This window comes from Ranitomeya imitator, chromosome 6, assembly GCF_032444005.1.
Source record: "Ranitomeya imitator isolate aRanImi1 chromosome 6, aRanImi1.pri, whole genome shotgun sequence".
NCBI classification, from domain to species: Eukaryota; Metazoa; Chordata; class Amphibia; order Anura; family Dendrobatidae; genus Ranitomeya; species Ranitomeya imitator.
The window spans coordinates 478726570-478754442 of record NC_091287.1 but is presented as its reverse complement, the minus strand read 5'-3'; the positions used below and the strand labels follow the sequence as shown (position 1 = coordinate 478754442).

The following is a 27873-nucleotide window of genomic DNA, read 5'->3' as shown; positions in this document are numbered from 1 at the left end:
TTACTTATGTTAGGCTAGTTTTAGACAGCCTCAGTGTAGCCGCATTAGACTACTCAAAGGAGGCACAGTAGCTCTTTGGATCCCTGAGCCTTCGTGGATATCCATGATTCTGCTCTTTACAGCACAAGGTAAGAGTAATTAACTGCACACTCTTTATTTCAGTGGTGCAAAAAGTTATTTTATTAATTAGTGGTAGCAGATAAATGTTAGAATCTGTTCAGTTTATTACTATCCGCCATTTTCTTGTGGAGTTCTGGCTGCTGGTCTATTTCCTCTGGTGCTGGGTTTGTCTTGAGTCAGGTGTTTCTTTCACTCTTTATTAACCAGCACCTGTCTTCCAGTCCTTGCTGGACATCAGTGTTTATCTGCTTGAGCTCTAGCTTGGTGCTTTGCTTTGTGTTCTGTGTGTGTTATTTGAGCAGTGCTTGTACCTCTGGTTCTGCTAGCCTTAGTTTCTGTTTTCTATTGGTCTCTGCAGCCTTCTCTTTGTTTTCTATTAGGAAGTGACCCTTTTTTGTACCCAGTCCTTAGTTCTTTTAGGGAACACCTTCCCCTTATCTATAGGTCTTCGCTTGAGATTATCCTAGGATCGTTGGTGGGTCTATTCGCAAGGAATGGGTTGCCCACTCTATCGCAGGGTTTCAGCCTAGTCATAGTGCAGGGTCAGTTTTCCCCCTTCTACCTTAGTCTTGTGTTGCAGATCCGTAACAATAAATACAGAATATGGCTATGAGCTGAGCGACAAAGTTAGACGTTTCGACACCACCAGGGTCTTTTTCACTAAGTCGTTTGGAGTTGTTGAAGCAAGAGGGGAAGATATGTTTCTCAATGGTGAAGGACTGCACAAGGCATATGTCATAAGGTGCTGTGTTGCTATAGCTTGATTCGGCGCTCCCGCGCCTGTATGACAGTCAGGCAGTGGCCACTAAAATTCTCAGCAAAGTCCACAGCAAAATCTGCATATAATACATATAGATTTTGATTTGGAAATGTGGGGAAATGCTGCAGGTTTTCTGCGGATATGAAGTGGAAAATCAACATCAAATCTACAACACCTGCATGTACACCCAAAGGTACACCCATAATGCAGCATCTCACGGTACACGCCATGATTTTTTTTTCTATCATACTCATAAAGATTCTAACAAAAAAATATAGTACATAACTGTTTGAGATTGAAGGCTTATAAATCTACAATAAGATCTTCTATACTTTTCGACTCATACTATATTAATGCCACATACAACCTCTGAGATACATAAGGACATGACAGTGACAAATTGTTGCCTTTGGGTAGAAGGAACCTTCAGCAGAAGAAGATGGTGGCATTGCCAGTTTTGCCACTTTCAAAAACTTGTCAATTATTTTAAAAGTTACCCAGGCCAAGGGTTGAAATTGACATATTTGATTTGAAATAATCTATAAATTAATATAGCAGAAAATAAATTTCTATTCGTAAGAAAACTGACAGTGCAGCCTACTGACAATCTATATAATGTCACAACTGGGTTTCCTTAACTGGTCAGAGAGTTGCATTATGGAATTTAATTAAGCTAAACCCTGAAGTACTTAGAGGACTGATTAGCTTGCCAGGTCAAAGCTAAGAATGAAGTCAAACGGCCGACATAAGCAGTTGACGTGGGCTGTCAGTAGGGAACACATCACAGGAAGGGCATGTAAGCCAAGAACACTTCAGTCTTGAGATTAGCCTGCAGAGAAGGTAACGTATACATTTATTTACATCTTTAATGGCTCATAGGAATATGGCTGTTAGCCAACAAATGGCATCTTACATTATGAATTCTGATGGAAAAGGACAAGTTGCCACAACACCTGTTCTCATAAAAAATATATACTAATATATGGGCATTTATGGAAATGTATTGCTGAAAGTTAAACTTGGGAGTGTGCCAAGGATGTGGCTGCACCATCCCTGGAGCCTGAGGTGACCCAACAGGTCTCTGCACCATGTGATGAGGCAGGACTGCAAATGACAAACGATTGATGAGGACTTGTTACAGATATTATGCTAGAATTTAATATTCTGCAAAATATAAAAGTAAAGGGCCATGATAAATATGAATAGACTGAGCACAGTAGAGCGCACAGGATACGGGTAATGTAGAAATGGCTACTTAGCACTCAAGAGCTGAGCAATGACTCTAGAGTACTTACCCTCCTCTCTATCTAGTTCACATTGCATTTACGTAGTCATTAATATGATGAAGAAAATCTGCTATCTTTGTATTATTAAGGCTTCCATATGTCGGTCGCTCTGCTGGGAATGTGTGGCCTGGAATGCTTATTTTCCACTCTCCAGATTCTCGATAGACCTGGATTAATGAGGATTAGTGAAAATCAATTCCAATCCAAAACACAGCATTTAGAGCCTGGCCGGGGCACATGTTAAGTGTTAATAGAGGAAAAAATGAGCTGCTGCGCATTTCTGTCCACAAATCATATTATATCTCACACAGTATTTATTGCATCGTGGAGACATGTCATGAGACGTTACCAGTACAGCGTGATAATTGCAGCTTCTCAACAGCCGTCCGCACACAGGACATATGGAAGCTGCTGGGGATCTCATATTATGGATTAGTATTTTATTAGAGCATTAATGAACCAGTGTTTTTCAATTAATCACTTCAATCCAATTTAACTAATATTCTCGTATTCTTGCATATTCTCTTATCACTAGAAATAAATGTTAAGTCGGGTTAAATCCAAGAGGACAGCTATCACTGACAACGCTAAGCTCTAACTTTATCATCCTCTATTACAGAGTAACCGTCAAGGTTAAATACTCAAATTCTGACAAAAAAAATAACTTCTGTCTTTTACATGTGTTTTTATCACATTTTGATGCTGCAGTTTTTGTCTTTTATTGATATGTGCTATTTTACATATTTAACCCCTCTAATATTGTGCGGTTCTTTATTATTATTTATTATTATAGCGCCATTTATTCCATGGCACTTTACATGTGAGGAGGGGTGTTGGGAGTCGAGTTCCAGCCGCTGTACAAGGGAAATCTCAAACCATGTCTTCTGCGGTCTCATTCTGCATCAGCCGCAGTGGAGCCTGCTCAGCAGAGACGCTGGTCCCAGCGTCTTGCTCAGTCTCACTCTGTGCAAAGAGTTACTGCTGCTTTTCCTGCTTCTGCTATTGAGGCCAGTGCTGGGCAGTAGTGAGCAGACGCTTTTGGGACTAAGTCCTGCTCTTCCCCTTCTGAGCATGCCCAGGGCAAGATCTCCCGTGAAAATTGAGGGGAACATGCTCAGATACTGCAGCAGATCCCATTGGTCCTCCAGGAAGGTCCTGAAGGTGCTCAACTTCTGTGGCAGCCTCCCATTGATCCTTCTGGGAAGGTCCTATACATGCTGCAGCTATAAAAGGTTTGCATGGCCGCACGGCCATGTGCTAGGATACATTTGTAATCGTGTGTGTGTTGATGAGTGCAAGTCATTCCTTAAAAAACCCATCCCTTGTGTATGACTGTTCGCGTAAGGTGTATGGCTGCTATCTAGCGCCCGGCTGAACTCACAGCGTTAACACATGAAACAGCGTCTACTGCTGTGACCACCAGTATGGCACCACGTGCCATTAGAGCGCTTCTTTAGCCCAAGTCTGGGTGGTTAGTGGCATCCGCCAGTACAGCACAGTTCACACTTTCGTGCTATTTAATTATTAGTTTTGTTCCGTGCGGTACTGCGGCCCTGTGACGCAACAGGGTTCGCTTCTTTCACACAGGGTGAAGCTAACCCATGTGTATCCTAATTGTACCACCATATAGTTCGTCATTGCTTAGCAGCAGGTACCATCTCTGCACGGTGGACCGTGGGCTGCGAATGCACCTTATTCCTTTTCTCTAATTATTTGGTGCATTCCGCTAGCCTTAATAAGGGGTATACATAATAAAAACTTCAGGTTCTTTTTGAAGGTTTCGATGGTTTACATGGTACTTTAATGATGGCGAGTGTTAATGCGCTATTTCACTTTACTTTGAACACAGATTTTTGGGGGGAGTGCTGTTTCATTTCTTATTTTTGTGTTTTTTGGGGGGGTTAACTCTTTGGAAGCTTGTACCAGTCTATATCGGGTTTGCCTTACTGTACTGTTTATCCACTTCATACTATTTTATGAGGAATCTGGATCATGCGTGGACATCAAAGCTCATAGCTTACCTATTAATATAGGAAGGGAATGTCACACAGGTATTATATGACCCAGCACAGCAGTGCAGAAGTTAATTTTGGACGGAAAATACTGTTCATTACCAATTACTATCTTTTTACTCATAGCCATCAAATACGTTGAGGTCACTTTGATATTACAAATGCTATGTGTGCATTAAAGAGATTGAAAGATGTTATATTCCGAGGAGATGTCAGAGCATCATTCGTCTTTTTAGAGCAAATCAAACTTTGTATTATTTTCGATTTTGCTATTTTTTTTTTTCAAAAATTCAACAAAGCTGGGAAATTAAAAATTTAGAAGATTTAATCATCTCTACTAAAATGACAATATATTGTAATACAGGAAAACTGCAATGCATTGTACCTTGCATTGTGTGGGCCTTGAGATTGTGCTTTTGCAGGATTGATAAGATGTCATAGGTGACTGGGAAGAGAGGAAGGTGAGTAGCTAACTACTGTAAAAATCAATAGCCTGAAGAGAGCTGGTATCTCAGGTGTTAACTCCTCAGCCTGGAATGTAACTACTGCGCATATACAGCTTGGCTCTGGTGGTCGGTTTCTTTGGCAACAAACTGTATACTTTGTAAGATAAAAGCTCTCACAGCAACAGAATGAAAGCAAATAGAAAAAGAGGTCAATCCGAAACTTGCTTATTTTCATGCTGTCTAACAAGCTATACAATTTTACAAAATAAGAATAAAGGTACCTTCACACTAAGCAACGCTGCAGCGATACCGACAACGATGTCGATCGCTGCAGCGTCGTTGTGTGGTCGCTGGAGAGCTGTCACACAGACAGCTCTCCAGCGACCAACGATGCCGGTAACCAGTGTAAACATTGGGTTACTAAGCGCAGGGCTGCGCTTAGTAACCCGATGTTTACCATGGTTACCATCGTAAAAGTTAAAAAAACAAACACTACATACTTACCTTCCGCTGTCTGTCCCCGGCGCTGTGCTTTCCTGCACTGACTGTGAGCACAGCGGCCGGAAAGCAGAGCATCGACGCTGACACAGGATGCAGGAGGAGTGCAGAGAAGCAGAGCGCCGGGGACAGACAGCAGAAGGTAAGTATGTAGTGTTTGTTTTTTTTACTTTTACGATCGTAACCAGGGTAAACATCGGGATACTAAGCGCGGCCCTGCACTTAGTAACCCGATGTTTACCCTGGTTACAAGTGAAGACATCGCTGAATCGGTGTCACACACGCCGATTCAGCGATGTCAGCGGGAGATCCAGCGACGAAAGAAAGTGCAGCCTTCTAGCTCCGACCAACGACATCACAGCAGGATCCTGATCGCTGCTGCGTGTCAAACACAATGATATCGCTAGCCAGGACGCTGCAACGTCACAGATCGCTAGCGATATCGTTGTGAAGTTGTTTAGTGTGAAGGTACCTTAACACTTTAAGCTACTGATCTACAGTATAATTTTGTATCGACATATAACGATGGATTCGTAACTAACTGATCTGTGCATATTCTAATACATATGTTTCTACAGAAAGGGCAACGAACATTAAGAAGAACACAATGAAGAAATTCAACTTAAAAGCAAAATTATGTGGATCTCAAAAACAAAGTAAGTTTCAAAATTAATTTAGTTTTGACAACATTTATTTGCACATGTATGTATGTATTTATATATATTTATTAGGCAAGACATGCCAGAGAGAGATTAGTTGACAAAGCGTTACCACTCTATCTGCATAACTTGCGTACATTTTTCACTTTCTTGGTTGCTAAAATTACAGCATAAATGGAGACTGCCCAACAAGCTACGGGCAAAGCTAACTGAAACTCATGGACTGCCTTTGTCACAAGCATGGCAGATTTAGAAGACGAGCCTATAGCAACGTTTCTCCGTATGTAGAGTGACATACCAGCTCTGGCTTGTCAAGGTAAGGAGGCTTATTCGCCGTGCAACGCTCCTCTGGGAAATATAATATTCAAATGGCCTCTTCAGAGAAAAAGAGGACTTTCAACTGGTGGCGCTATAGAGTTTAAGTCCTCTTTTTCTCTGAAGAGGCAATTTGCATATTATATTTCCCAGAAGAGCATTGCACGGCGAATAAGCCTCCTTACCTTGACAAGCCAGAGCTTGTATGTCACTCTCCATAAGGAGAAATGTTGCCCCTTAGACCCCATTTCAGAGCTTCTCACCTAGCCAAATTAGTTCTCATGCTTCGCACTGACGAGGGCCAACAGCCCGAAACACCGTGTCTGCGAATTGAGATACTGATTTGGCTTTTATCCTAAGTCATATTGCACGACTCATTAAAGGGTTGATAGTGACTTGTAGGATCGCTTCTTCCAACAGGTGGCGCTATAGAGTTTAGTCCTCTTTTTCTCTGAAGAGGAAATTTGCACAGTCTATGGCACAAATTTGTATTAACTCATTAGTTATATAGTCTTTACCACTCCAAAGTAATTCACTTACCTTACTCTTCTACAGCTTCCAACATTTTCAACTATACCAATCTCGCAAACACTGTTTCCCTACGAGTCTGGTCATTACTAGAGATGGGTGACCCTGCACAGAAATCCATTATTTTAAAAGGGATTTGGGTTCTAATGGAAGTTTGGATACTGTTTCAGTACCCAAACCAAACTTTCTAAAAACTTTGTGTCAGGTACCAGAACCCAAACTTCCACCGGTCCAACCCTAATTGTTACCAAATAGACTCGCAGAGGCAACAACACAAACCATAGCTTCCAATATTTTTGTTCATAATTCATGGGTTCTTTACAATTGCTCCACTCTAGCCAAGAAACCGGCTCAATTCATAATAATAATTTTTATCTGTGTAGATTTTATCTTTTATATAGATTTCATTGTATAAATCTTTTTAATCTGTATAATTATTGGCAATATTTTTGTTTTGTAGTATATGTATATTGTTCAAATGGATTACCGTGTTATGGAATTTTTTATATCTATTTATCTTACGCCCACTTTTTAAACTAGTTATGTTATTCATTTACCCCACCGGTGTGTTTTCTGGTTCAGAGCTATTTAAGTGGGACACATGGGTCTTTTGGAATGTCATGATTAAGGGAGCTTAGTCTCCAGAAACGCGTTTAGATTCTTCCCCATGTGGTTCGTGCTGAAGTCTGTATTCTCTATGTTCAAAGTTTCTGAATAAAGAAAACTCTTTTTTACGGATTTGGTGAAGCTGGACATTGTTAGGGCTAGCGGAACGCACCGAGAAAATAGAGATGTTTATTATAAATGGTGCGTTCGCAGCCCGGGGTCCACCGTGCAGGAGTAACCTGCTGCTAGCGAATGGCGGCACTGTTAGGCGGTATAGGATAGCTCTGTTACTCCACAGAGTAGCCGTGAAAGGGAAGCACTGTGCCCTGTTAGCCTCACAGGAGCACAAGCTTACTGCCAAGCTGATAGCAGTCAGTGGTTATGCAACATGCAATCTCCTCACCGGAGAAGCCGGTATTCTAGGGGCTTATTTCAGCCGGGTCCCTGAACACACTCATAAAATCTCCTCACCGAAGGTGCCGGTATTCTAGGGGCTTATTTCAGCCGGGTCCCTGAACACACTCATACATAACCACACTGGCGCAAAGCACATATATGAATTGATACTAGCGCATGGCCGTGCGGCCATGCAATCCTTAAATAGTTGCAGCACGTTTAGGACCTTTCAAAGAAGGACCAATGGAGAGCTGCAGTACCTGAGCATGTGACCCCAGATCTCCACTGAGAGATCTTGCCCTGGGCATGCTCAGAGTGCAAAGGAGGATTTAGTCCTAGCACCTGCAAGGACCTTAGCTGCAGTATCTGATCATGTGACCCTCGATCTCCACTGAGAGATCTTACTCTGGGCATGCTCAGAATGTGAAAAGCAGGACTTAGCCCCAGAAGCGTCCGCTCGCCGCTGCCCAGCACTGACTTCAATGGCAGAAGCAGGAAATGCAGCAGTAACTCTTAGCACAGAGACAGACTGAGCGAGACGCTGGGATCGACGTCTCCGCTGAGCAGGCTCTACTGCAGCAGGAGAAGAATGGGAGACCGCAGCAGAGATGGCCCGAGATTCCCCCTGTGCAGAGGCGGGAACTCGACCCCTAACAGACATTCTCTTCTTTTTTGTTATTTACAATTGCTCCACTCTAGCCAAGAAACCGGCCCAAATTCCAACCAGAAACTACCATTAACAGATGGGGTTTGTATATACTCCAACTCCACTCTTATTTTTTTAACTGGGACATCACAAATTTTCTGGGACTGTTTTCAGAAAATCAAAACAGTCTCATTACAATGCAACAAGTGACATTACTTGTCAATCATAAATGGTCAAGCAAAAGCCCATACAGAGCTCTCAAGGTCCCATATCCCTCATGGTACAACTCGTTTAGCACCAGATTAGGTCAAATGCTAAATTGCCCTCCACTTCACGACTCACCCAGTTTCACTAGGCAGCGCAGCTGTCTGCCAATATTTGGAACTTGGCTTCAAGCAATACTGATAAAATACTGTAAATAGATAAAATTCACGGAATATAGAAGGCAGTATAGCAAATACCAGCCCTTGACTTTATTACATTTCTATAGACTCTATTATCAGGTATTTACTTATTCTGCTTGGCTGCTCTTCTCTATTCCTACTTTATTATTTTTCATTTTAATGATGAGTTTCAATGTAATGAGATTTGGCAGTTATTTAGTCCATCAAAGATATTTCAAGAGCAATGTATGAAGTTTAATATACAACACATCAGATAAGAATTCCAGACTAAATATTTCTACATTGCAGAAAAAGATTATACTGCTCACTAGCACTGGGAAAATGTGTCAAATTGCCCAAGGGAACATGCTCACTCTGATAAGCTGTGATGATGTTTGTCATAGTACACTGGCCAGGAAATGTGAATCACTTTTATCCCTCATATGTCCATGAAATTATTATTTTACCTAAAATGTGAAAAAGCAACATCAAATGTTAATATTCCAGAGATAGTACTTGAGTTTTAAAAATTAAAAATACATGATATTAGCAAAACCACATGACAGTAGTTACTATAATTCTCATTTTATAAATTACAGTGGTGATTAATATTTTGTGAACCCTTTGGAATGTTCCATATTTCTGCTTGTATTTGACTTAAAACTACATCAAATTTTCACACAATTCCTAAAATTAGATAAAGAAAACCAAATAAAAAAATGAGTCAAAACTATTAGTCTTTGTCATTTTTTTTAGACTCCCTGTGGATTTTTTAGGGTATGTGGACACAATGTGGTTTTCAGGTGGGCAATTTGTCTGATTTTGTTCAAGACGAAAATGCATCAGGAAAAGCCATTTTTTATGTTTTTTTACTAAAGTGTAATTTTTAGCTTTTGTTGTTTCTTGTGTGCTTTTTTGAGCTTTCTGACAACCAGTGGGTTTCTTTGTGTATGTTTTTCCAGCATTTTTGCAGTGTCTTTTTCACTTCAGAAGCTTTTAACTCCAGGAGCAAATGTGAGTTTTCTGGCCATCTTTTGAGCCTACCCATTGACTTTTTTTTATAAAGTCTTCAGAGCTGAAAAGCCTTAAGAATTGTCTGATGACTTATTTAAGTGCTTAGCATCTTTAGAAACCAGAAGCGGTTAAAGTGGCGCTCAAAAGAAGTTTTTATATAGATATACATGTGTTCATTCCTTTGAGCATTTAGTTAGAGCTTTTTGAGGTGGTTTACAGAGTGGATTCCACCCAAAAAAGATGTATGCACCAAGTGGGTTCGGTGGTACTGTAATATTTTGCCAATTTTAAAGGTTGAAAATTCACTCCAAGTGATTCTACTCTTATAGTAATTAATAGCCAATATAAAAATCATTACAATGTACAGCTACACATTTTCTACTGTTTTACATGACTAGAAAAACCTAAATAATTTGTCCACTGTTGGTGATGGATACATCCAAAAACCTGACTATGTACAAAGAGTTGCGTGGTACCGCTCATTGAGGTAATGGATATGCGCTCCATTCCTATGGGAGCGGAGATGAGTGCATATTCATTACCTTAATGAGTGGTACCATGTGACCGCTCAGCACAGGAAGAGCTGCCGGGACAATGGAGATGCAGGGAAGGCACGAGAAGGGTGAGTATGATGTCTTCTGTTAGCCGGCAGCTGCAGCTATCACTGTGCCACAGCCGCCGGCTCCTGCCACTGCTCCCACTCCCCCACTGGCTTTCTGGACAATGACTCATGCATAAACCGAGGGGGACATTTTCAGCACAAAACATGTGCTGAAAATCTTGGCTTATACATGAGTATATACGGTAATTTTCATCGTAAATGCCTATCTAGCTAATGCCATAAACTAAACTATTTTTCAAAAATATTTGAATTAAAAATTCTCCATCCTTCCCTAACTACACTATGTAACTACTTTTCTTTTTTTTATACTTCCTTTTTGATCACGATTCGTTTGAGAATCCCAACTGCGCTCCTAGGATAATCAAAAGAAACGTCATCAGGAAAAGAGGCTGCAGTCACTACAGCAGCACTTGTCCCTTCCCTGGATTGAATTATTAGTGATGATCGTTTAAGGTTCTCAGCTCGTCCCCATGCGATATGCACTGTGCAATGTGCACAATGACAGCGACCTCTCTCACCGGCTCAGATCAGCAGTAAAGAGCCTGCAACAGAGCAGCATGCACTGTCAGTGTGCCTTATAAAATAAATACCTGTCATACTGCAGGCAGAGTAGAGACCAGCCACTTGTAGGGTTGGCGCTGCTCTCTGCACGCTGGGCATTCATCTAAGGCACACTGACAGTGCACTCTGCTCTGTTGCCAGCGTGTTACTGCTGATCTGAACCGGCAAGAGAGAATACTGTCTTTGTGCACATCTCACATCACTCACAGACTATCCCAGCCCCTGAAAATGAGCTTCACTGATTACTCTTTGTAGGGAAGAGACATCAGCTGCAGCAGTGACCGCAGTTTCTGCCCCCTGATGATTCTTTGTTTGACTATCCCAGCATTCACTGGGGATTCTTAGATAAAGTTTCATCGAAAAGGAAGTTGTAAAAAAAAGCAGTTAGATAGTGTAGCTAGGGAAGGATAGCGAACTTTAAATGCAAGTATATTAGAAAATAGTTTAGATTATAGCATTAAATATTTAGAATGAAAATTAAGTTGTGTTTTGGACTACTCCTTTAAATATATGCTAAGCATTTGTAATTTTGAACCTTTATAATACAGCTGAACTATTGCCAAAAGCAAGGTGATCCAAAAAAGCCATTATCAGCCAATTCATGTTTCTATATGCTTTTCTATGTCATTATGTGCTACAGTCTTCGTCTGTGACAATTTATAAGAAGCTCATTTACCGTCAGTTACATTTCTGTCACCAAGAGTCCCCTTCTCAATGTTGTTACTATACCATTGCTGTTCCCCAGGCTTCATGCTGTTCTTTTGATCTTTTTGGCTTCATACTATATCTCTCGCAGCTTATTTTCTCTTTGTCATTTTGGAAAGTTCATAAAGTGAGTCCGCATAGATGTAAAGCTATAAACAAATTTTAATTGGTTCCCAAGACAATATGAAGCATTATAAAATATTTAAACTCTTTTTTTTTATAAAATATTCAATAGCATACTCCTAAATTGTAAAGATTACAGTGTCATTAACATTACTTTGTTATGAAAGTGCACATCTTTCACCATCTATGCTAGGGTCCCAGCTGAAAACCACAAATGTTAGTTATTCCTGTTCTAACAATGTTTCTGAAAAACTTTTGTCATTTAGAACAGTATTCCTCAAAAGTAAGAATCCATTATGGGGTATTACTGCAACTAAATTGAACTTGAGCATCGTAGATATTGGATCTTTCAGCATGATAATTTATTCTTTCTGCTTTGTTAGAGACATCAAACACATCAAACACTTATGCCCCATTAATCCTTTGTGCTACTTTCACAGAGCAGAGGAGAGTGAGTGCCCCTAAACCAATTAGCCACCAATATAGATAGTCTTCTAAAGACTATCAATATTTTGGATAAATTATCTTATTCTCTTCTGTCTTCTTTAACTGGTGGGTTTCCTTTAAAAAATGTTTTCTTTATCTGTAATTCAGTACTATCAATGCCAACTCATTCTTAACCCCTTCACCCCCCCCCTGAGACTCCCCCCCTGAGACTAATTCACAACACATTGTTATTCATGTTATTGGTAAATTTAGGCTGATATTTTTGCATTTATTTGTAAAAAAAATCCAGAATTTTGGCAAAAATTTTGAAAATTTCGCAATTTTCAAACTTTTAATTTTTATGCCTTAAAACCAGATGGTTATATCACACAAAACAGTTAGTACATAACATTTAATACAAGTCTACTTTACATAAGCATCAGTTTTTAAAACGTAATTTTTTTTTGTAAGGTAGTTAGAAAGAGTCAAAGTTAATCAGCAATTTCTAAATTTTCCAACAGAATAAAAAAAAACATGAGCTCTCACGGTGCTAGCGGGGATCTCACCGCAGCTCTGCCTGGCAGGGAACAGAGCCCAGTGACTGGAGGTAACCTCTATGATGTCTACCCCGGTCACTGAGCGCTCACGGTGCTAGCAGGGATCTCACCGCAACTCTGCCCAGCTGGGAACGGAGCCCAGTGACCAGAGGTAACCTCTATGATGTCAACCCCGGTCACTGAGCGCTCACAGTGCTAGCAGGGATCTCACTGCAACTCTGCCCGGCTGGGGACGGAGCCCAGTGACAAGAGGTAACCTCTATGATGTCACCCCCGGTCACTGATGCTGTGTTCCCAGCAGCTCATTCACAAGTGGTTTTCAGCCTGGATGGTTGCATCTTGGCACCGTCCAGGTTGAAAACTAATTATCCCCCAGACGTGGATTGCAGCGTAGGACAGAATGATGGACAGGTATGGTATATTGTTTTGTTTTTTTTTTTTTAGTTTTATTACAGGAGAACGAGGGCTTCAGTGGAATTAGGTGAGGTTGTAAGTATGGTTTAATTAAGATTATTAAAGGAGTATGTGTCATTTTTTCAATTAAAGGACATTATTCTTGATGTTTGTGTTTTTATACAATGTGATTATGGGGTTAGTAACGGGGGCATCTTATTGATGCCTCTCCATTCCTAACCTCATGGCTTGTTGTCACCTGTCAATACAAAGGTGATATTAACTCCACAAATGTGAACCCCTCTTGCCACTGCTACAGGGCAAGTGGGAAAAGCCAGGCAAAGCACCAGAATTGGCACTAATAGATGTGCATTTTCTGGGCAGCTGTGGACTACTATTTTTAGCCTGGGGGGGTCAATATCCGTGGCCCCTTACCTGAGAATACCAGCCCCCAGCTGTAAGCTTTAGCAAGGCTGGTTGTCAAAAATGGGGGGACCACATGCCATTTTTTTAAATTATTTATTTAAAAAATTAAAAAAACAGGATGGGGACCCCTCTATTCTTGATAACCAGCCTAGCTGAAGCTGACAGCTAAGGGTTGCAGCCTCTAGCCATGAGTTTTGTCTGGCTTGTGGTAGAAAATACAGGGGAACCCACACCACATTTACTTATTTATAGCGCAGGTGGCGGCTGATGAATACCCCATCAGCCGCTCCTGCTGTTACTGTTATTAGCAGCAGTAGGGGTAGGCTAATGGGAGTAATAGTCCCATCAGTCGCCGCCTGCTGTCTCTTTTATTACTTAAATGTAACTCTCATCATTCTACCCTGCTAGCCAATCGCAGGCAGAGCAGGGGAGAATGATGAGAGCCGTGTTCAGCACGCGGTGCCGAGGAACAGTGTTTAATTTAACGCTTCTTCCCTGGCACCTGTCCGTGTGGTACTGATGCGGCACACGGTTGCCACACGTGTGCCACATGTATCACAAGCACAGACACTGACATCTCCTGTACTGGAAATATCAGAACACTACATCCAATGTCTGAAAGGGATTAATTCTGTCTAAATTCTCTTGATTTTGGTCAGAATTTATTATTTCTCCTGAATAGAGGTAGTTGGCAATCTTGAGTCAAGTTCTGTTGACAAAACTCCACCTGTAGGTCTTAATAATATTGTACTTTTCATACTCTAGATGGTCCAGTGGATGATAAAACAATAAAAGATGACAAACCTGTCCCATCACAGCCCGAGAAGAAAACCTCCCCCATTATAAAAAAAGAGAGTTCTCCAGCAAAAAATGAAAACCAAATTGGTGATGAAAAAAATGAAAATGAGTAAGTAAATGGTGGTAATTTTGTGTAATTAATGTCTGATATGAAAAAAAAAAATTTTTTCTTTTTTTTCTTACTTGTCATACCACCTATAACAATGTAATGGGGATTTCCAGGACTTCGATTCTGATGGCCTATGTTTAGGATAAGTCCTCGATATCAAACCGATGGGGATCTAAGAAAAGCTTTATCTTCTTCATTGTTTACCAGGCAAACATTATACTGTATATAGTGATAGTGAATGGTATTGTAGATCAATCATGTTGACTTACCAGAGTGTTGTCGTTTCTTCAATCATCTGATTGATGGTAGTGTTGGTAGTCTGACTCCTGGCTAATGTTCAGCATTCATATTTGCAGCTAGTGAGTGAGGTCGTTAAAAACCTTGGTTCCTATTCCTCTTGGCCAACAGCAGCAAATAAATATTAACAGGCAACAATCTAATAATTATTGATAAAGCAGGCAAAAATATTGGATTACGTAGAGCCTAGTCAACTAGTATTAAACAGCACCTAGGACTATTATAGAAAAGGTTATATCTAGGTCTTGGTGGTATAGGGCAGTAAAGGGCCTATATCTGTAATTTTTTTTCCTGGTATTATGGAATAGTGATAGAGTTAAGCTAAGTATAATTGGTAGTCAAGGCAGTGAGGTGATTACTTCTAATATCACTAGTGGTCTTTGGGAGTGAACGTGTTAATATAAGGATTTCTGGTGATCTAGGGTACTCACTTGGTTAACTTTAGGATCTCTGCTGGAGGGCAGTGGAAATGTTATAGCTGCATACATGGGTTGCATTTCTTATATTTGCAGTCTTCAGCACTGATTCTAAAGAGGAGTACAGGAAAGAGATAGAGAAGACTGTGCAACAGTAGCTGTATTGCTGCACAGTTCTCTCTTGTAGGGCAGAGTGATTTTTGAGTGATCTGTCCAGTTACAGAGAGTCTGCAGAGCTTACAGAAAAAAAATTCCTTGATTAACTCAGAATTTACAAAGGAGACATTTGACAAGTAATTCAGAAAAAGTAATTCCGAAGTTATTGAGCCATCATCTTAGTATTGCACTATGTTAGCCAGTAGCACTGTGGAGTCAAGCAACAGCAAGTTACAAATATACACTTTGAAGATGCTAGGTTCACATTGCGTTAATGGGTGTCCGCTAACAGAATCCATTTCATAGCGGCACTAACGCTATGTAATGGATCCGTTAGCGTACCCATTGACCGCAATTATGTAGCGCATCGCTAACGCATGCCATTATTGGCATGCGTTAGTGATTTGCCGTTATTTTGTGACGGACCCTCGAACGCTGTCTGCAGCATTTTGGGGTCCGTTCCCGCTAGCACAGATAGAGCATCTGCGCTAGCGAGATCGCATAACGCGATCCCTTTTCGGCGATTGCGTTAACGCAGTCCGTTAGCATATGCGCTAAACGGACTGCACTAATGCAATGTGAACCTAGCCTTAATAAGGCCTGTTCTCAAGACTTTGTGTGGTACACATCGTTAGCCATCGTTAGTCCTAAAGAGACCTAAATGATATCTCCATTAGTTATTATTATTAATAAGGACAACTCAAGCTCTGATGCACCTGTGTGTTCATTAACAATGTATAACAAAAATGTGTAAAGCATTTCCATCAAGCCTCATGTATAACAATATTATAGACTGTCTGAGTGACAGCTTATGTCTTCACATGGAGGACAAGATAAATCAATATTGGTGCTGTAGACTATAGGTCCTAGCTCAGGGCAACAGATTCATTGCAGGATGCACTTGGCATTTTTACCTGATACGTTTCTCGTGCCATGCTTTCGCTTTTTCTGACAAATGCTCAAGGAAATCTTCGGTGGTAATTTATTTAGACTTGTCTTACATATACCAGTCTTGAGCCTAAATTCCTCTTGACTAAGGCACAGCAAACCCGATAACAGGTGCTCGCCACAAGTTGCCCTAGATTGAGACTGCAAACAGTTTTTTTACATAAATGATATTTATAGTGTTGCATTCCAATATGTGATTTTATGGGAAAAGAATGCAAACATTAAAAGGGCAAAAATAATCACACTAACCACAATTTTTAATACACTTTTTAAATAGCAGTAAATAACCTAGGCATATACACTGTCAGAATTATTAGGCAAGTTGTATTTTGATCACATGATACTTTTTATACATGTTGTCCTACTCCAAGCTGTTCAGGCTTGAGAGCCAACTACCAATTAAGTAAATCAGGTGATGTGCATCTCCGTAATGAGGAGGGGTGTTGTCTAATGACATCAAACCCCTATGTAAGGGGTGCTTAATTATTAGGCAACTTCCTTTCTTTTGGCAAAATGGGTCAGAAGAGAGATTTGACAGGCTCTGAAAAGTCCAAAATTGTGAGATGTCTTGCAGAGGGATGCAGCAGTCTTGAAATTGCCAAACTTTTGAAGCGTGATCCCCGAACAATCAAGCGTTTCATGGCAAATAGCCAACAGGGTCGTAAGAATGTTGGGCAAAAAAGGCGCAAAATAACTGCCCATGAATTGAGGAAAATCAAGCGTGAAGCTGCCAAGATGCCATTTGCTACCAGTTTTGCCATATTCCAGAGCTGCAACGTTACTGGAGTAACAAAAAGCACAAGGTGTGCGATACTCAGGGACATGGCCAAGGTAAGGAAGGCTGAAAAACGACCACCTTTGAACAAGAAACATAAGATAAAACGTCAAGACTGGGCCAAGAAATATCTTAAGACTGACTTTTCAAAGGTTTTATGAACTGATGAAATGAGAGTGACTCTTGATGGGCCAGATGGATGAGCCAGAGGCTGGATCAGAAAAGGGCAGAAAGCTCCACTCTGACTCAGATGCCAGCAAGGTAGAGGTGGGGTACTGGTATGGGCTGGAATCATCAAAGATGAACTTGTGGGACCTTTCCGGGTTGAGGATGGAGCGAAGCTCAATTCCCAGACCTACCGCCAGTATCTGGAAGACAACTTCTTCAAGCAGTGGTACAGGAAGAAGTCAGTATTGTTCAAGAAAAACATGATTTTCATGCAGGACAGTGCTCCATCAAACTACTCCACAGCGTGGCTGGCCAGTAAAGGTCTCAAAGAAGAAAAAATAATGACATGGCCCCCTTGTTCACCTCATCTGAACCCCATAGAGAACCTGTGGTCCCTCATAAAATGTGAGATCTACAGGAAGGGAAAACAGTACACCTCTCGGAACCCGTGTCTGGGAGGCTGTGGTGGCTGCTGCACGCAATGTCATAATAATATAATAATAATCTTTACTTATATAGCACCAACATATTCCGCAGCGCTTTACAGTTTAACAGTTTCAAACACAACAGTCATAAGAAACAATGTTAACAATACAATAATTAAAGCAACATAAGACCTTGCTCGTGAGAGCTTACAATCTACAATGAGGTGGGGGAGATACAAAGTACAGGTGTGTATTTACAATGATGGTCCAGCCATCTTCAGCGAGTGGGGGATAGATGGAAGTAGTGAATGGGTTTGATTAGGGAATGTGATAGGCCGCTCTGAACAAATGTGTTTTAAGGGAGCGCCTAAAACTATGCAAATTGTGAATGGTCCTAATATCTTGGGGTAGAGCATTCCAGAGGATTGGCGTAGCACGGGAGAAGTCTTGAAGTCGGGAGTGGGAGGTATGGATTAGTGTAGAGGTTAGTCAAAAGTCATTTGCAGAGCGCAGAGGTCGGTTAGGCCTCCTACAATTATAAGGTTAGTCTCCTATCATTTAGAGATTCCACCACCTGGGTATTTCATCCTTAGAGATCCTACCACCTGGATATTTCATATTTCATTTTTTACTTCATTCTTACGTCTATAGTACTGGACCTGTTTACTTTGTTTGTTTATTATACCGTATTTTTTACCGCTGCAACACATACCTAATAGGAATATACTCACCCTCGGACGTGCCCTGCTTCTTTCCGGCAGCCTTCCTTCCTAAGAATCAGCGCAGGAAGGACCTTTGGTGACGTCGCGGCTTGTGATTGGTCGCGCGAGCGGTCACATGGGCGGTCGCGCGACCAATCACAAGCCGCGACGTCATCTAAGGCCCTTCACGCGCTGATTCTAAGGAAGGAAGGCTGCCGGTTAGTACCAGGGCGCGTCAGAGGGTGAGTATAGCAATATTTTTTATTTTAATTCTTTATTTTACACTTAAATATGGATCCCAGGGCCTGAAGGAGAGTTTCCTCTCCTTCAGACCATGGGAACCATTGGAAACCCAATGCACTGCATTGGGTTTCGTGTTTCGGCTGACCCCGACCCCGACTTTTTTATAGGATCAGCCGATTTCACTCGACCCGACTTTTGAAAAAGTCGGGTTTCGTGAAACCCGATCCTATAAAAGTAAAAGTCGCTCAACCCTAGTCCTGATTTCTGTCGCTTTGTCTCAGATTACTTTTAGTGACAGAGCACGCATCTCTAATATATAGGGATCTTGTGAATTTTCTATATAATTTTCTATATATATTTTTTGTGTAAATATAATTTTTTTGTGTATATATAATTTTGTATATATTGTGTATTCATGTTTGGTGATTTTTTTGTACTTTTTGTTTATGTTTCAGTAAGGTTTGAGAAAGACCTGTGGGTCGAAACGTTACCTACCTTGAAACACTGCGGTGATTACTTTACCTTTATGTTGGTGTTTATAATAAAGAGAAAACACGTTTTTCAGCAAAAAACGAAACTCTGAAAATCTTTCCTTGAGTGCGACTGTTGTTGTATGACTATAGTTTGGAGTACCCCTCCATGTTCAGTCTGCACCACCATTAGCGAGAGTGCACGTCTTGTTCGTTAATACTTTAGGTGAAAGGGGCACGAGTGGGCAAGTGATTGTATATGGGATGTGAAGGAGAGATCGGAGTCAAACGTAACACCCAGACAGCGTGCCTGCTGCTGGGGTGTTATTATGGTGCCACCCACGGAGAGGGAAACATCAGGTTTAGGGAGGTTAGTAGGCGGTGGAAGCAGAAACAGTTCAGTTTTGGAGAGGTTTAGTTTCAGATAGAGAGCGGACATGATGTTGGAGACTGTGGACAGACAGTCACTGACGTTCTGTAGTACAGCGGGGGTAAGGTCAGGGGATGACATGTATAGTTATGTTTTGTCGGCATAAAGATGGTACTGAAAGCCATATCTGCTGATGGTCTGTCCAATTGGGGCCCTGTAGAGAGAGAAGAGAAGGGGGCCAAGGACTGAGCCCTGAGGTACCCCGAAAGTGAGAGGAAGAGGAGACGATGTGGAGCCAGAGAACAGAACACTGAAGGAGCAGTCAGAAAGATAGGAGGAGAACCAGGAGAGAGCAGGGTCCGTAATGCCTAGTGACTGGAGCCTAGAGAGTAGGAGAGGGTGGTCAACAGTGTCGAAAGCTGCAGAAAGATCGAGCAGAATGAGCAGAGAGTGGTCACCATTACATTTTGCTGTCAGAAGGTCGTTGGTCACTTTGATGAGTGCAGTTTCTGTCGAGTGTAGGGGGTGGAAGGCGAACTCTGAAGGGTCTAGGAGGGAGTGAGTGGAGAAGTAATGGGTAAGGTGGGAGTACATCAGGCGATCCAAGAGTTTAGAGATGAGGGGGAGGTTGGAAACGGGTCTGTAGGTATTTGTGCAGGATGGGTCGAGGGCAGGTTTCTTTAGTAACGGAATAATGATAGAGTGTTTGAAGGAGGATGGGAAAATACCTGAGGAGAGTGAGAGATGTTGATCGTAAACAGATCAAGCAACTGACACAATCTATGGATGGAAGGCTGTTGAGTGTCATCATAAAGAAAGGTGGCTATATTGGTCACTATTTTGGGGGGGTTGTTTTTGCATGTCAGAAATGTTTTTCTAAATTTTGTGCAGTTATATTGGTTTACCTGGTGAAAGTAAACAAGTGAGATGGGAATACATTTGATTTTTGTTAAGTTGCCTAATAATTCTGCACAGTAATAGTTACCTGCACAAACAGATATCCTCCTAAAATAGCCAAATCTAAAAAACCCCACTCCAACTTCCAAAAATTTTAAGCTTTGATATTCATGAGTCTTTTGGGTTATTGAGAACATAGTTGTTGATCAATATTAAAAATAATCCTCTAAAATACAACTTGCCTAATAATTATGCACACTGTGTAATTATTATCACTCTCATCGCAACAGCTTGCACAATGCAGCGAACCTTTAATGTGTGGTGAATATTAAATGGTATAAATAATAATGATGCCTATTTTTCTGAATTTAACCCAGAGATATAAATGTAATGCTTATTTATGTTGGGGCAAAATGGTGCCTAGTCAATTCAAGTGCATCATTACATTTTCTGTTAGTCAAGGGAATAAATAGCAAAATTTGTGGCAAACAGTTGCTTCTCTTTTTTTAGTTTTTTTTTCATTCTTTGGTAAAAACTTCAGCAAAACATATTAATGCATTTTACATATTTGTGCATATTTTGTATAATAATGTGCATATATGACTCATGTGAAAATGCATACGTATGCTTAGAGCGTGTGTATATGCAGTGGTGGATCCAGAGTGGGCCCCTTTGAAAAATTTGAACCTGGCCCCTCCCTGCATGTTGGTCAGATGTTTGGGCCTTTGTGGTAATCTAATTACTATAAGGATATAAATATTCCCCCAAATATGTAGTAATGTCCCCTATTATGTACTAATGTCCCCCATCCTGGACTCAACACACCTTCCAGGTATATACAGTGGGTACAGAAAGTATTCAGACCCCTTTAAGAAATGTAGTAATTTTTGCAAATTTTTAAAAAAAGAAAAACTGAAATATCACATGGTCATAAATATTCAGACCCTTTGCTCAGCATTGAGTAGAAGCACCTTTTGAGCTAGTACAGCCATGAGTCTCCTTGGGAATGATGCAACAAGTTTTTCACACCTGGATTTGGGGATCCTCTGCCAATCTTCCTTGCAGATCCTCTCCAGTTCCGTCAGGTTGTATGGTGAACGTTGGTGGACAGCCATTTTCAGGTCAGGTATTTGCCAGTGGAAAAATGCCATTGTAACACTGAACGCATTTCGAACATGTATAGTGTTATTAGTCCTCAGCACATGTTCGAAACGCGTTCAGTGATATAACAGCGTTTTTCCTCAGGCAAATACAGGTGATGAGCAGTGCCTGGTTTTCTCCACACATACCACTTAGAATTATCTCCAAAAAGGTCTATCTTCATCTCATCAGACCAGAGAATCTTATTTCTCATAGTCTTGGAGTCCTTCATGTGTTTTTTAGCAAACTCTGTGCAGACTTTCATATGTCTTGCACTGAGGAGAGGCTTCCGTTGGGCCACTCTGCCATAAGGTCCGACTGGTGGAGGGTTGCAATGATAGTTGACTTTGTAGAACTTTCTCCTATCTCCCTACTGCATCTCTGGAGCTCAGACACAGTGATCTTGGGGTTCTTTACCTCTCTCACCAAGGCACTTCTCCCACAATTGCTCAGTTTGGCTGGACGGCCAGGTCTAGGAAGACTTCTGGTGGTCCCAAACTTCTTCCATTTAAGGATTATGGAGGCCACTGTGCTCTTAGGAACCTTGAGTACTGCATTCTTTTGTAACCTTGGCCAGATCTGTGCCTTGTCACAATTTTGTCTCTGAGCTCCTTGGCCAGCTCCTTTGACCTCATCATTCTCTTTTGGTCTCACATGCACTGTGAGATATGAGGTCTTATATAGACAGGTGTGTGCCTTTCTAAATCAAGTCCTTTAAGTTTAATTAACCACAGCTGAACTCTATGAAGGAGTAGAACCATCTCAAGGAGGATCACAAGGAAATGGACAGCATGGGACTTAAATATGAGTGTCGGAGCAAAGGGTCTGAATAGTTATGACCATGTGATATTTCAGTTTTTTTTAATTAAATTTGCAAACATTTCTACATTTCTGTTTTTTTCAGTCAAGATCGGTGCAAAGTGTACATTAAAGTGAAAAAAATGAACTTTTTTGAATTTACCAAAGGGCTCCAATGAAACAAAGAGTGAAAATTTTAAAGGGGTTGAATACACTGTATGTCGCCATCCTGGGCCCATTTCAGGTATATATGTTCCCCATCTTGGGCACCTTCCAAGTATATATATCCCCCATCCTGGACCCCTTCCAGGTATATATGTAACCCATTCTGACCCACTTCCAGGTATATATGTCACCCATCCTGGCCCCCTACCTGGTATATATGTCCCCCATCCTGGCTCCCTACCTGGTATATATTTCCCCCACCCCGGGCCACTTCCAGGTGTTTCTGTCCCTCATCATCCTACTCCCATTCCAGGTATATATATGCCCCCATGCTGGCTCCTTTCCCCTTTACACATGCTGCGCCGATTCTTTGGAATGCACTACCTAGGTTAATACGATTAATCCCCAATCCACACAGTTTTAAGCGTGCCCTAAAAACTCATTTGTTCAGATTGTCCTACCGCCTCAACGCATTAACCTAACTATCCCTGTGTGGCCCATTAAAAAAAACAAAAAAACAATCAGGTTCCTCGCATCATGTTCTCATACACTTTATGCAGTTAATAGCCCTATGTGTCTGTACTGCTACATACTTAGGCAGTTAACTGGTTCATGCAGCTTTACATGAACACCTGAGCCTCACACTATGGCTGGTCCGAATAACTAAAGCAATTGTTACCATCCACCTCTCGTGTCTCCCCTTTTCCTCATAGTTTGTAAGCTTGCGAGCAGGGAACTCACTCCTCTTGGTATCTGTTTTGAACTGTGATTTCTGTTATGCTGTAATGTTTACTGTCTGTACAAGTCCCCTCTATAATTTGTAAAGCGCTGCGGAATATCTTGGTGCTATATAAATACAATTATTATTATTATTATATATTTCTCCCATCCTGGGGCCCTTCCAGATATTTACGTCTCTCATCATCGTAGGCCCATTCCAGGTATATATGTCCCCCAACCTGGACCCTTTCCTGGTATATATGTCCCCTATCCTGGGCCCCTTCCAAGTATATATGTCCCTGATCCTGGAGCCCTTTCAGGTACATATGTCGCCACCCTGGGCCACTGCCTGGTATATAGTTCCTCCAACCTGGGCCCCTTCCTTGTATAGGTGTCCTCCATCCTGGACCCTTTCCTGGTATATATGTCCCCCATCCTGGGCCCCTTCCAGGTATATATGTCCCTGATCCTAGACCCCTTCCAGTTATATATGTCACCCATCCTGGGCCACTACCTGATATATAGTTCCTCCAACCTGGGCCCTTTTTTGCATTTACCAAATGGCTGCAATGAAACAAAGAGTGAAAAATTTAAAGGGGTCTGAATACTTTCCGTACCCACTGTATGTCACCATCCTGGGTTCCTTTCAGGTATATATGTGTTAGGAGTCCAGTTTCCTCTGCTGCACAGGAGGAATCTCGATCCGTGTCTGCTGCGGTCTCCCATTCTGCATTGGCCGCAGTGGGGTCTGCTCAGCGGAGGCGTCGCTCCCAGCGTCTTGCTGGGACTGATTCTGTGCAGAGGGTTACTACTGCCTTTTCTGGCTCTCCTGTTGTACCCTGCACTGATCTGCGGCGAGCAGGCTTCTCTGGGACTAAGTCCTTAATTTCACACACTGAGCATGCCCAGGGCAAGATCTCCCGTTGGAGATCAAGGGTCACATGCTCAGGTACTGCAGCACATTCCATTGGTCCTCCAGGAAGGTCCTGAAAGGGCAAAACTTCGGTAGGAGCTTCCTGTGCTGCAACTATATAAACTGTGCATGACCGCACGGCCATGCGCTAGTATTGTCTTGATAATATGTGTGTGTGTTGTGTGTGAAAGTCGCTCTTTAAAATACCCTCCCTATTGGATGACTGTTCGCGGAAGGTGTATGTTTGCTATCTAGCGCCCGACTTATCCAACAGCACGTTACACACATAACAGCATCTAGTTGCTGTGACCGCCTGTACGGCGCCGTGCGCTTCCTCTGCGCTTTCCTTACCCAAGCCTGGGTGGTTAGTGGCGTCCGTCAGTGTGGCACTGCATGCACTCTCGTGCCTTTATATACTATTTTAATAGTTTCCTTACACACCCATTTGCGGTGTTGTGCCAGCAAGTGGTCTAATCGGACTTCAATCCTGTGTTGGGGTTGTGTTCGCTGACTTCTTGCTCGTGCTCTATGTGCGGTACCGCGGTCCTGTGACTCAACAGGATCGCTTCCTTCACGCAGGGTGAAGTTAACCCGTGCGTGTATACTTATAGTACCGCCATATAGTCCGTCTTACTAGCAGCAGGGTTTTTACCTGCACGGTGGACCTCGGACTGCGAACGCACCTAGTTTCATATCATCTATACTTGGTGCGTTCCGCCAGTCCTTAACATAATACTAGCGCCAAGGTCTGGCTAGTAAATGGCGGACATTCAGCAATCTTTGCGGTATATCCAGCAGCTGGAGGGTAGGTTGACGGCTCTCGAGAGCTCAACCTCAGCTGTGGATGTTACAGCAGTTGCTGTACAGGCTGCTAGCGTGGCTGCAGCAACCTTGTCCACTGCCACCCCAGTTCCGACATTATCCCGCCTCCCGTTGCCAGAAAAATTTTCTGGAGATTGCAAAACTTGTAGGGGATTCGTGAGTCAGTGCTCTATCCATCTCGAGCTCCTGGCTGCACGTTTTCCTACAGAGCGGGCTAAGGTGGGATTTATTGTCTCTCTCTTGTCGGACAGGGCGTTGGAGTGGGCTACGCCGCTGTGGGAGCGTGGTGATCATGTGGTGCAGAGTGCTCCGTTGTTCCTGAGCACTCTGAAAAAGGTCTTTTTAGGACCTCAAGTCACCCATGACACAGCGCTCCAACTACTGGCTTTAACTCAGGGTGAGTCCTTGGTCAGCCATTTTTCCGTCCGCTTCCGTACTTTAGCTTCCGAGCTGGAGTGGTCGGATAAGGCCCTTATCCCCATATTTTGGAGGGGCCTGGCTGATCACGTTAAGGACGCTCTGGCCACTAGGGAGATTCCTGCCACACTGGAGGAATTAATAACTGTCTCTACTCGTATTGACCTCCGTTTTAACGAGCGGAGGCTAGAGCGAGCCCAGTGTAGGCAGAGGTTTCGGCTGGCTCCCACCTTCGCCAAACCTTTGGAATCTCCAATCCAGGCATCCAAATCACATGAGGCCTTAGAGGTGACACGAGCGGGATCCAAATCTCTGTCCGCCCGTGCACATAAGGTCCATCATGTTTGCCAGCAGTCAGGACATCTTGCCTCCAAGGGTCCTCAGCGGTCGGGGAAACGTCAGCGTCTAGTGGCAGTTGGAGGAGGTACACTAGACACGGCGATGTTTGCCTCAAAGTTGTCCTTCAAGGGGACAATTACCATAGGCCCATCCACTCTTATGGTCGAGCTATGCGTGGATTCTGGGGCAGAGGGTAACTTTATGTCTTCCGCTTTTGCCCAGCGTCACGCAATACCCTTGGTGATGCTCGCCAAGCCAGTAACCGTTCGAGTGGTAAATGGGTCAACACTACCCTCACAGATTACCCACCAAACCATTCCTTTCATGCTTTCTGTGTCTCCATCACATCAGGAGATAATCTCCCTATTAGTCATTCCTGAGGGAATTGATGAGGTCCTGTTGGGGATACCATGGCTTCGCTACCATTCTCCTCATATTGAGTGGTCCTCTGGGAGAATTTTGGGATGGAGTAAATCCTGCGAGGGTAGATGTCAGAGGGAGTGCGTTCAGGTTGCTACTACACAGGTACCTGCAGATCTTTCCTCTCTCCCCAAGCACTATTGGCCCTATGCAGACGTGTTCTCCAAAAGAGCTGCGGAGACCCTTCCGCCTCACCGCCCCTATGACTGTCCTATTGACCTCTTGCCTGGTGCTGAGCCTCCCCGGGGTCGAGTCTATCCGTTATCTCTCCCGGAGACGGAGGCAATGTCTCAGTATATCCAAGAGAATCTGGCAAGAGGATTCATTAGGAAGTCAGTGTCACCGGCAGGGGCTGGGTTCTTCTTTGTACAGAAGAAGACTGGAGACTTACGTCCATGCATAGACTACAGGGGTCTTAACGCCATCACCGTTAAGAACAAATACCCATTACCCCTGATATCTGAGCTGTTTGATAGGCTACGGGGAGCGAGGGTATTTACAAAGTTAGATCTGCGGGGTGCTTACAACCTGATTCGCATCCGTGAGGGGGATGAATGGAAGACGGCTTTTAACACCAGGGATGGGCACTATGAATATCTGGTGATGCCCTTCGGGCTCTGTAATGCCCCAGCCGTTTTCCAAGACTTTGTGAACGACATCTTCCGAGATATGCTCACCACCTCGGTCGTAGTCTATCTGGATGATATTCTCATCTTCTCTCCAGATATTGACTCCCATCGGAGAGATGTTCGCAAAGTCTTCGACCTCTTACGGGCAAACTCCCTCTACGCCAAGTTGGAGAAGTGTGTGTTTGAGCATGAGTCCTTGCCATTCCTTGGTTATATCATCTCTGCCCAGGGTTTGGCTATGGATCCTGCCAAGCTACAGGCTGTGATGGACTGGCAGGAACCCCATTCTCTTAAAGCGGTGCAGCGCTTTATGGGGTTCATTAATTACTATCGCCAGTTCATTCCACACTTCTCAACTTTGGTAGCTCCCTTGGTTGCTCTCACCAAAAAGGGAGCAAATCCCAAGTTGTGGTCACAGGAGGTCTCCAAAGCCTTTCTCTCGATCAAGTCTCATTTCGCTAGCGCTCCCATCCTACATTGCTCCGAAGTTGATAAACCATTTATCTTGGAGGTGGATGCCTCATCTGTTGGTGCTGGAGCAGTCCTTTTCCAAAAGGATGCTCAAGGTCGGAAGCATCCTTGCTTCTTCTTCTCCAAGACCTTCACACCAGCGGAGAGGAATTATTCCATCGGGGACAGGGAGTTGCTAGCCATGAAATTGGCTTTTTCAGAGTGGAGACATCTCTTGGAGGGAGCTCGCTTTCCCTTCCAAGTCTTCACTGACCACAAGAACTTGGTATATCTACAAACGGCCCAGCGGCTGAATTCTCGCCAGGCTAGATGGTCCCTGTTCTTCTCCCAGTTCCATTTTACTCTCCATTTTCTCTCCGGGGAGAAGAACGTTCGTGCCGATGCTCTCTCCCGCTCCGTAGTGTCATCTGAGGAGGAGGAGGAGGAGCCTCGGCTTATTGTCCCTTCTGAGAGCCTGAGAACTGTAGCTCCGGTTTCGCTAGAGCCTGTGCCCCCGGGCAAGACTTTCGTGCCAGCTAACTTGCGACCGGAGGTTCTCTCTTGGGCTCACTCCTCCAGAGTGGGTGGGCATTTTGGGACCAAGAGGACATCTGAGCTTTTGGCGAGAACATACTGGTGGCCGCATATGGCCCGAGATGTCAGGGACTATATTCAGGTGTGTGTTTCCTGCTCCCAGAATCGGTCTCCTCGGCAACGGCCTGCTGGGTTGCTTTACCCTCTACCGGTGGCAGACAGGCCCTGGGAGATGGTCGGGATGGACTTTGTGGTGGGCTTACCCAAGTCG

At 42.9% G+C, this 27873-nt stretch overlaps 1 protein-coding gene across 2 annotated transcripts in view; it reads left to right on the top strand.

Annotated features, from left to right (window-relative positions):
• Nucleotides 1-1631: 1631 nt before the first annotated feature.
• The window catches only part of CNGB3 (cyclic nucleotide gated channel subunit beta 3), a 249308-nt gene continuing 223066 nt past the window's right edge, over nt 1632-27873 (top strand). For both annotated transcript variants that reach the window (XM_069731577.1, XM_069731576.1), the window contains exons 1-3: nt 1632-1720; nt 5701-5778; nt 14248-14389. In XM_069731577.1, the coding sequence (XP_069587678.1) occupies nt 5730-5778; nt 14248-14389 (191 nt within the window). In that variant the 5' untranslated portion in view covers nt 1632-1720; nt 5701-5729. The remainder of the gene's footprint in view (nt 1721-5700; nt 5779-14247; nt 14390-27873) is intronic.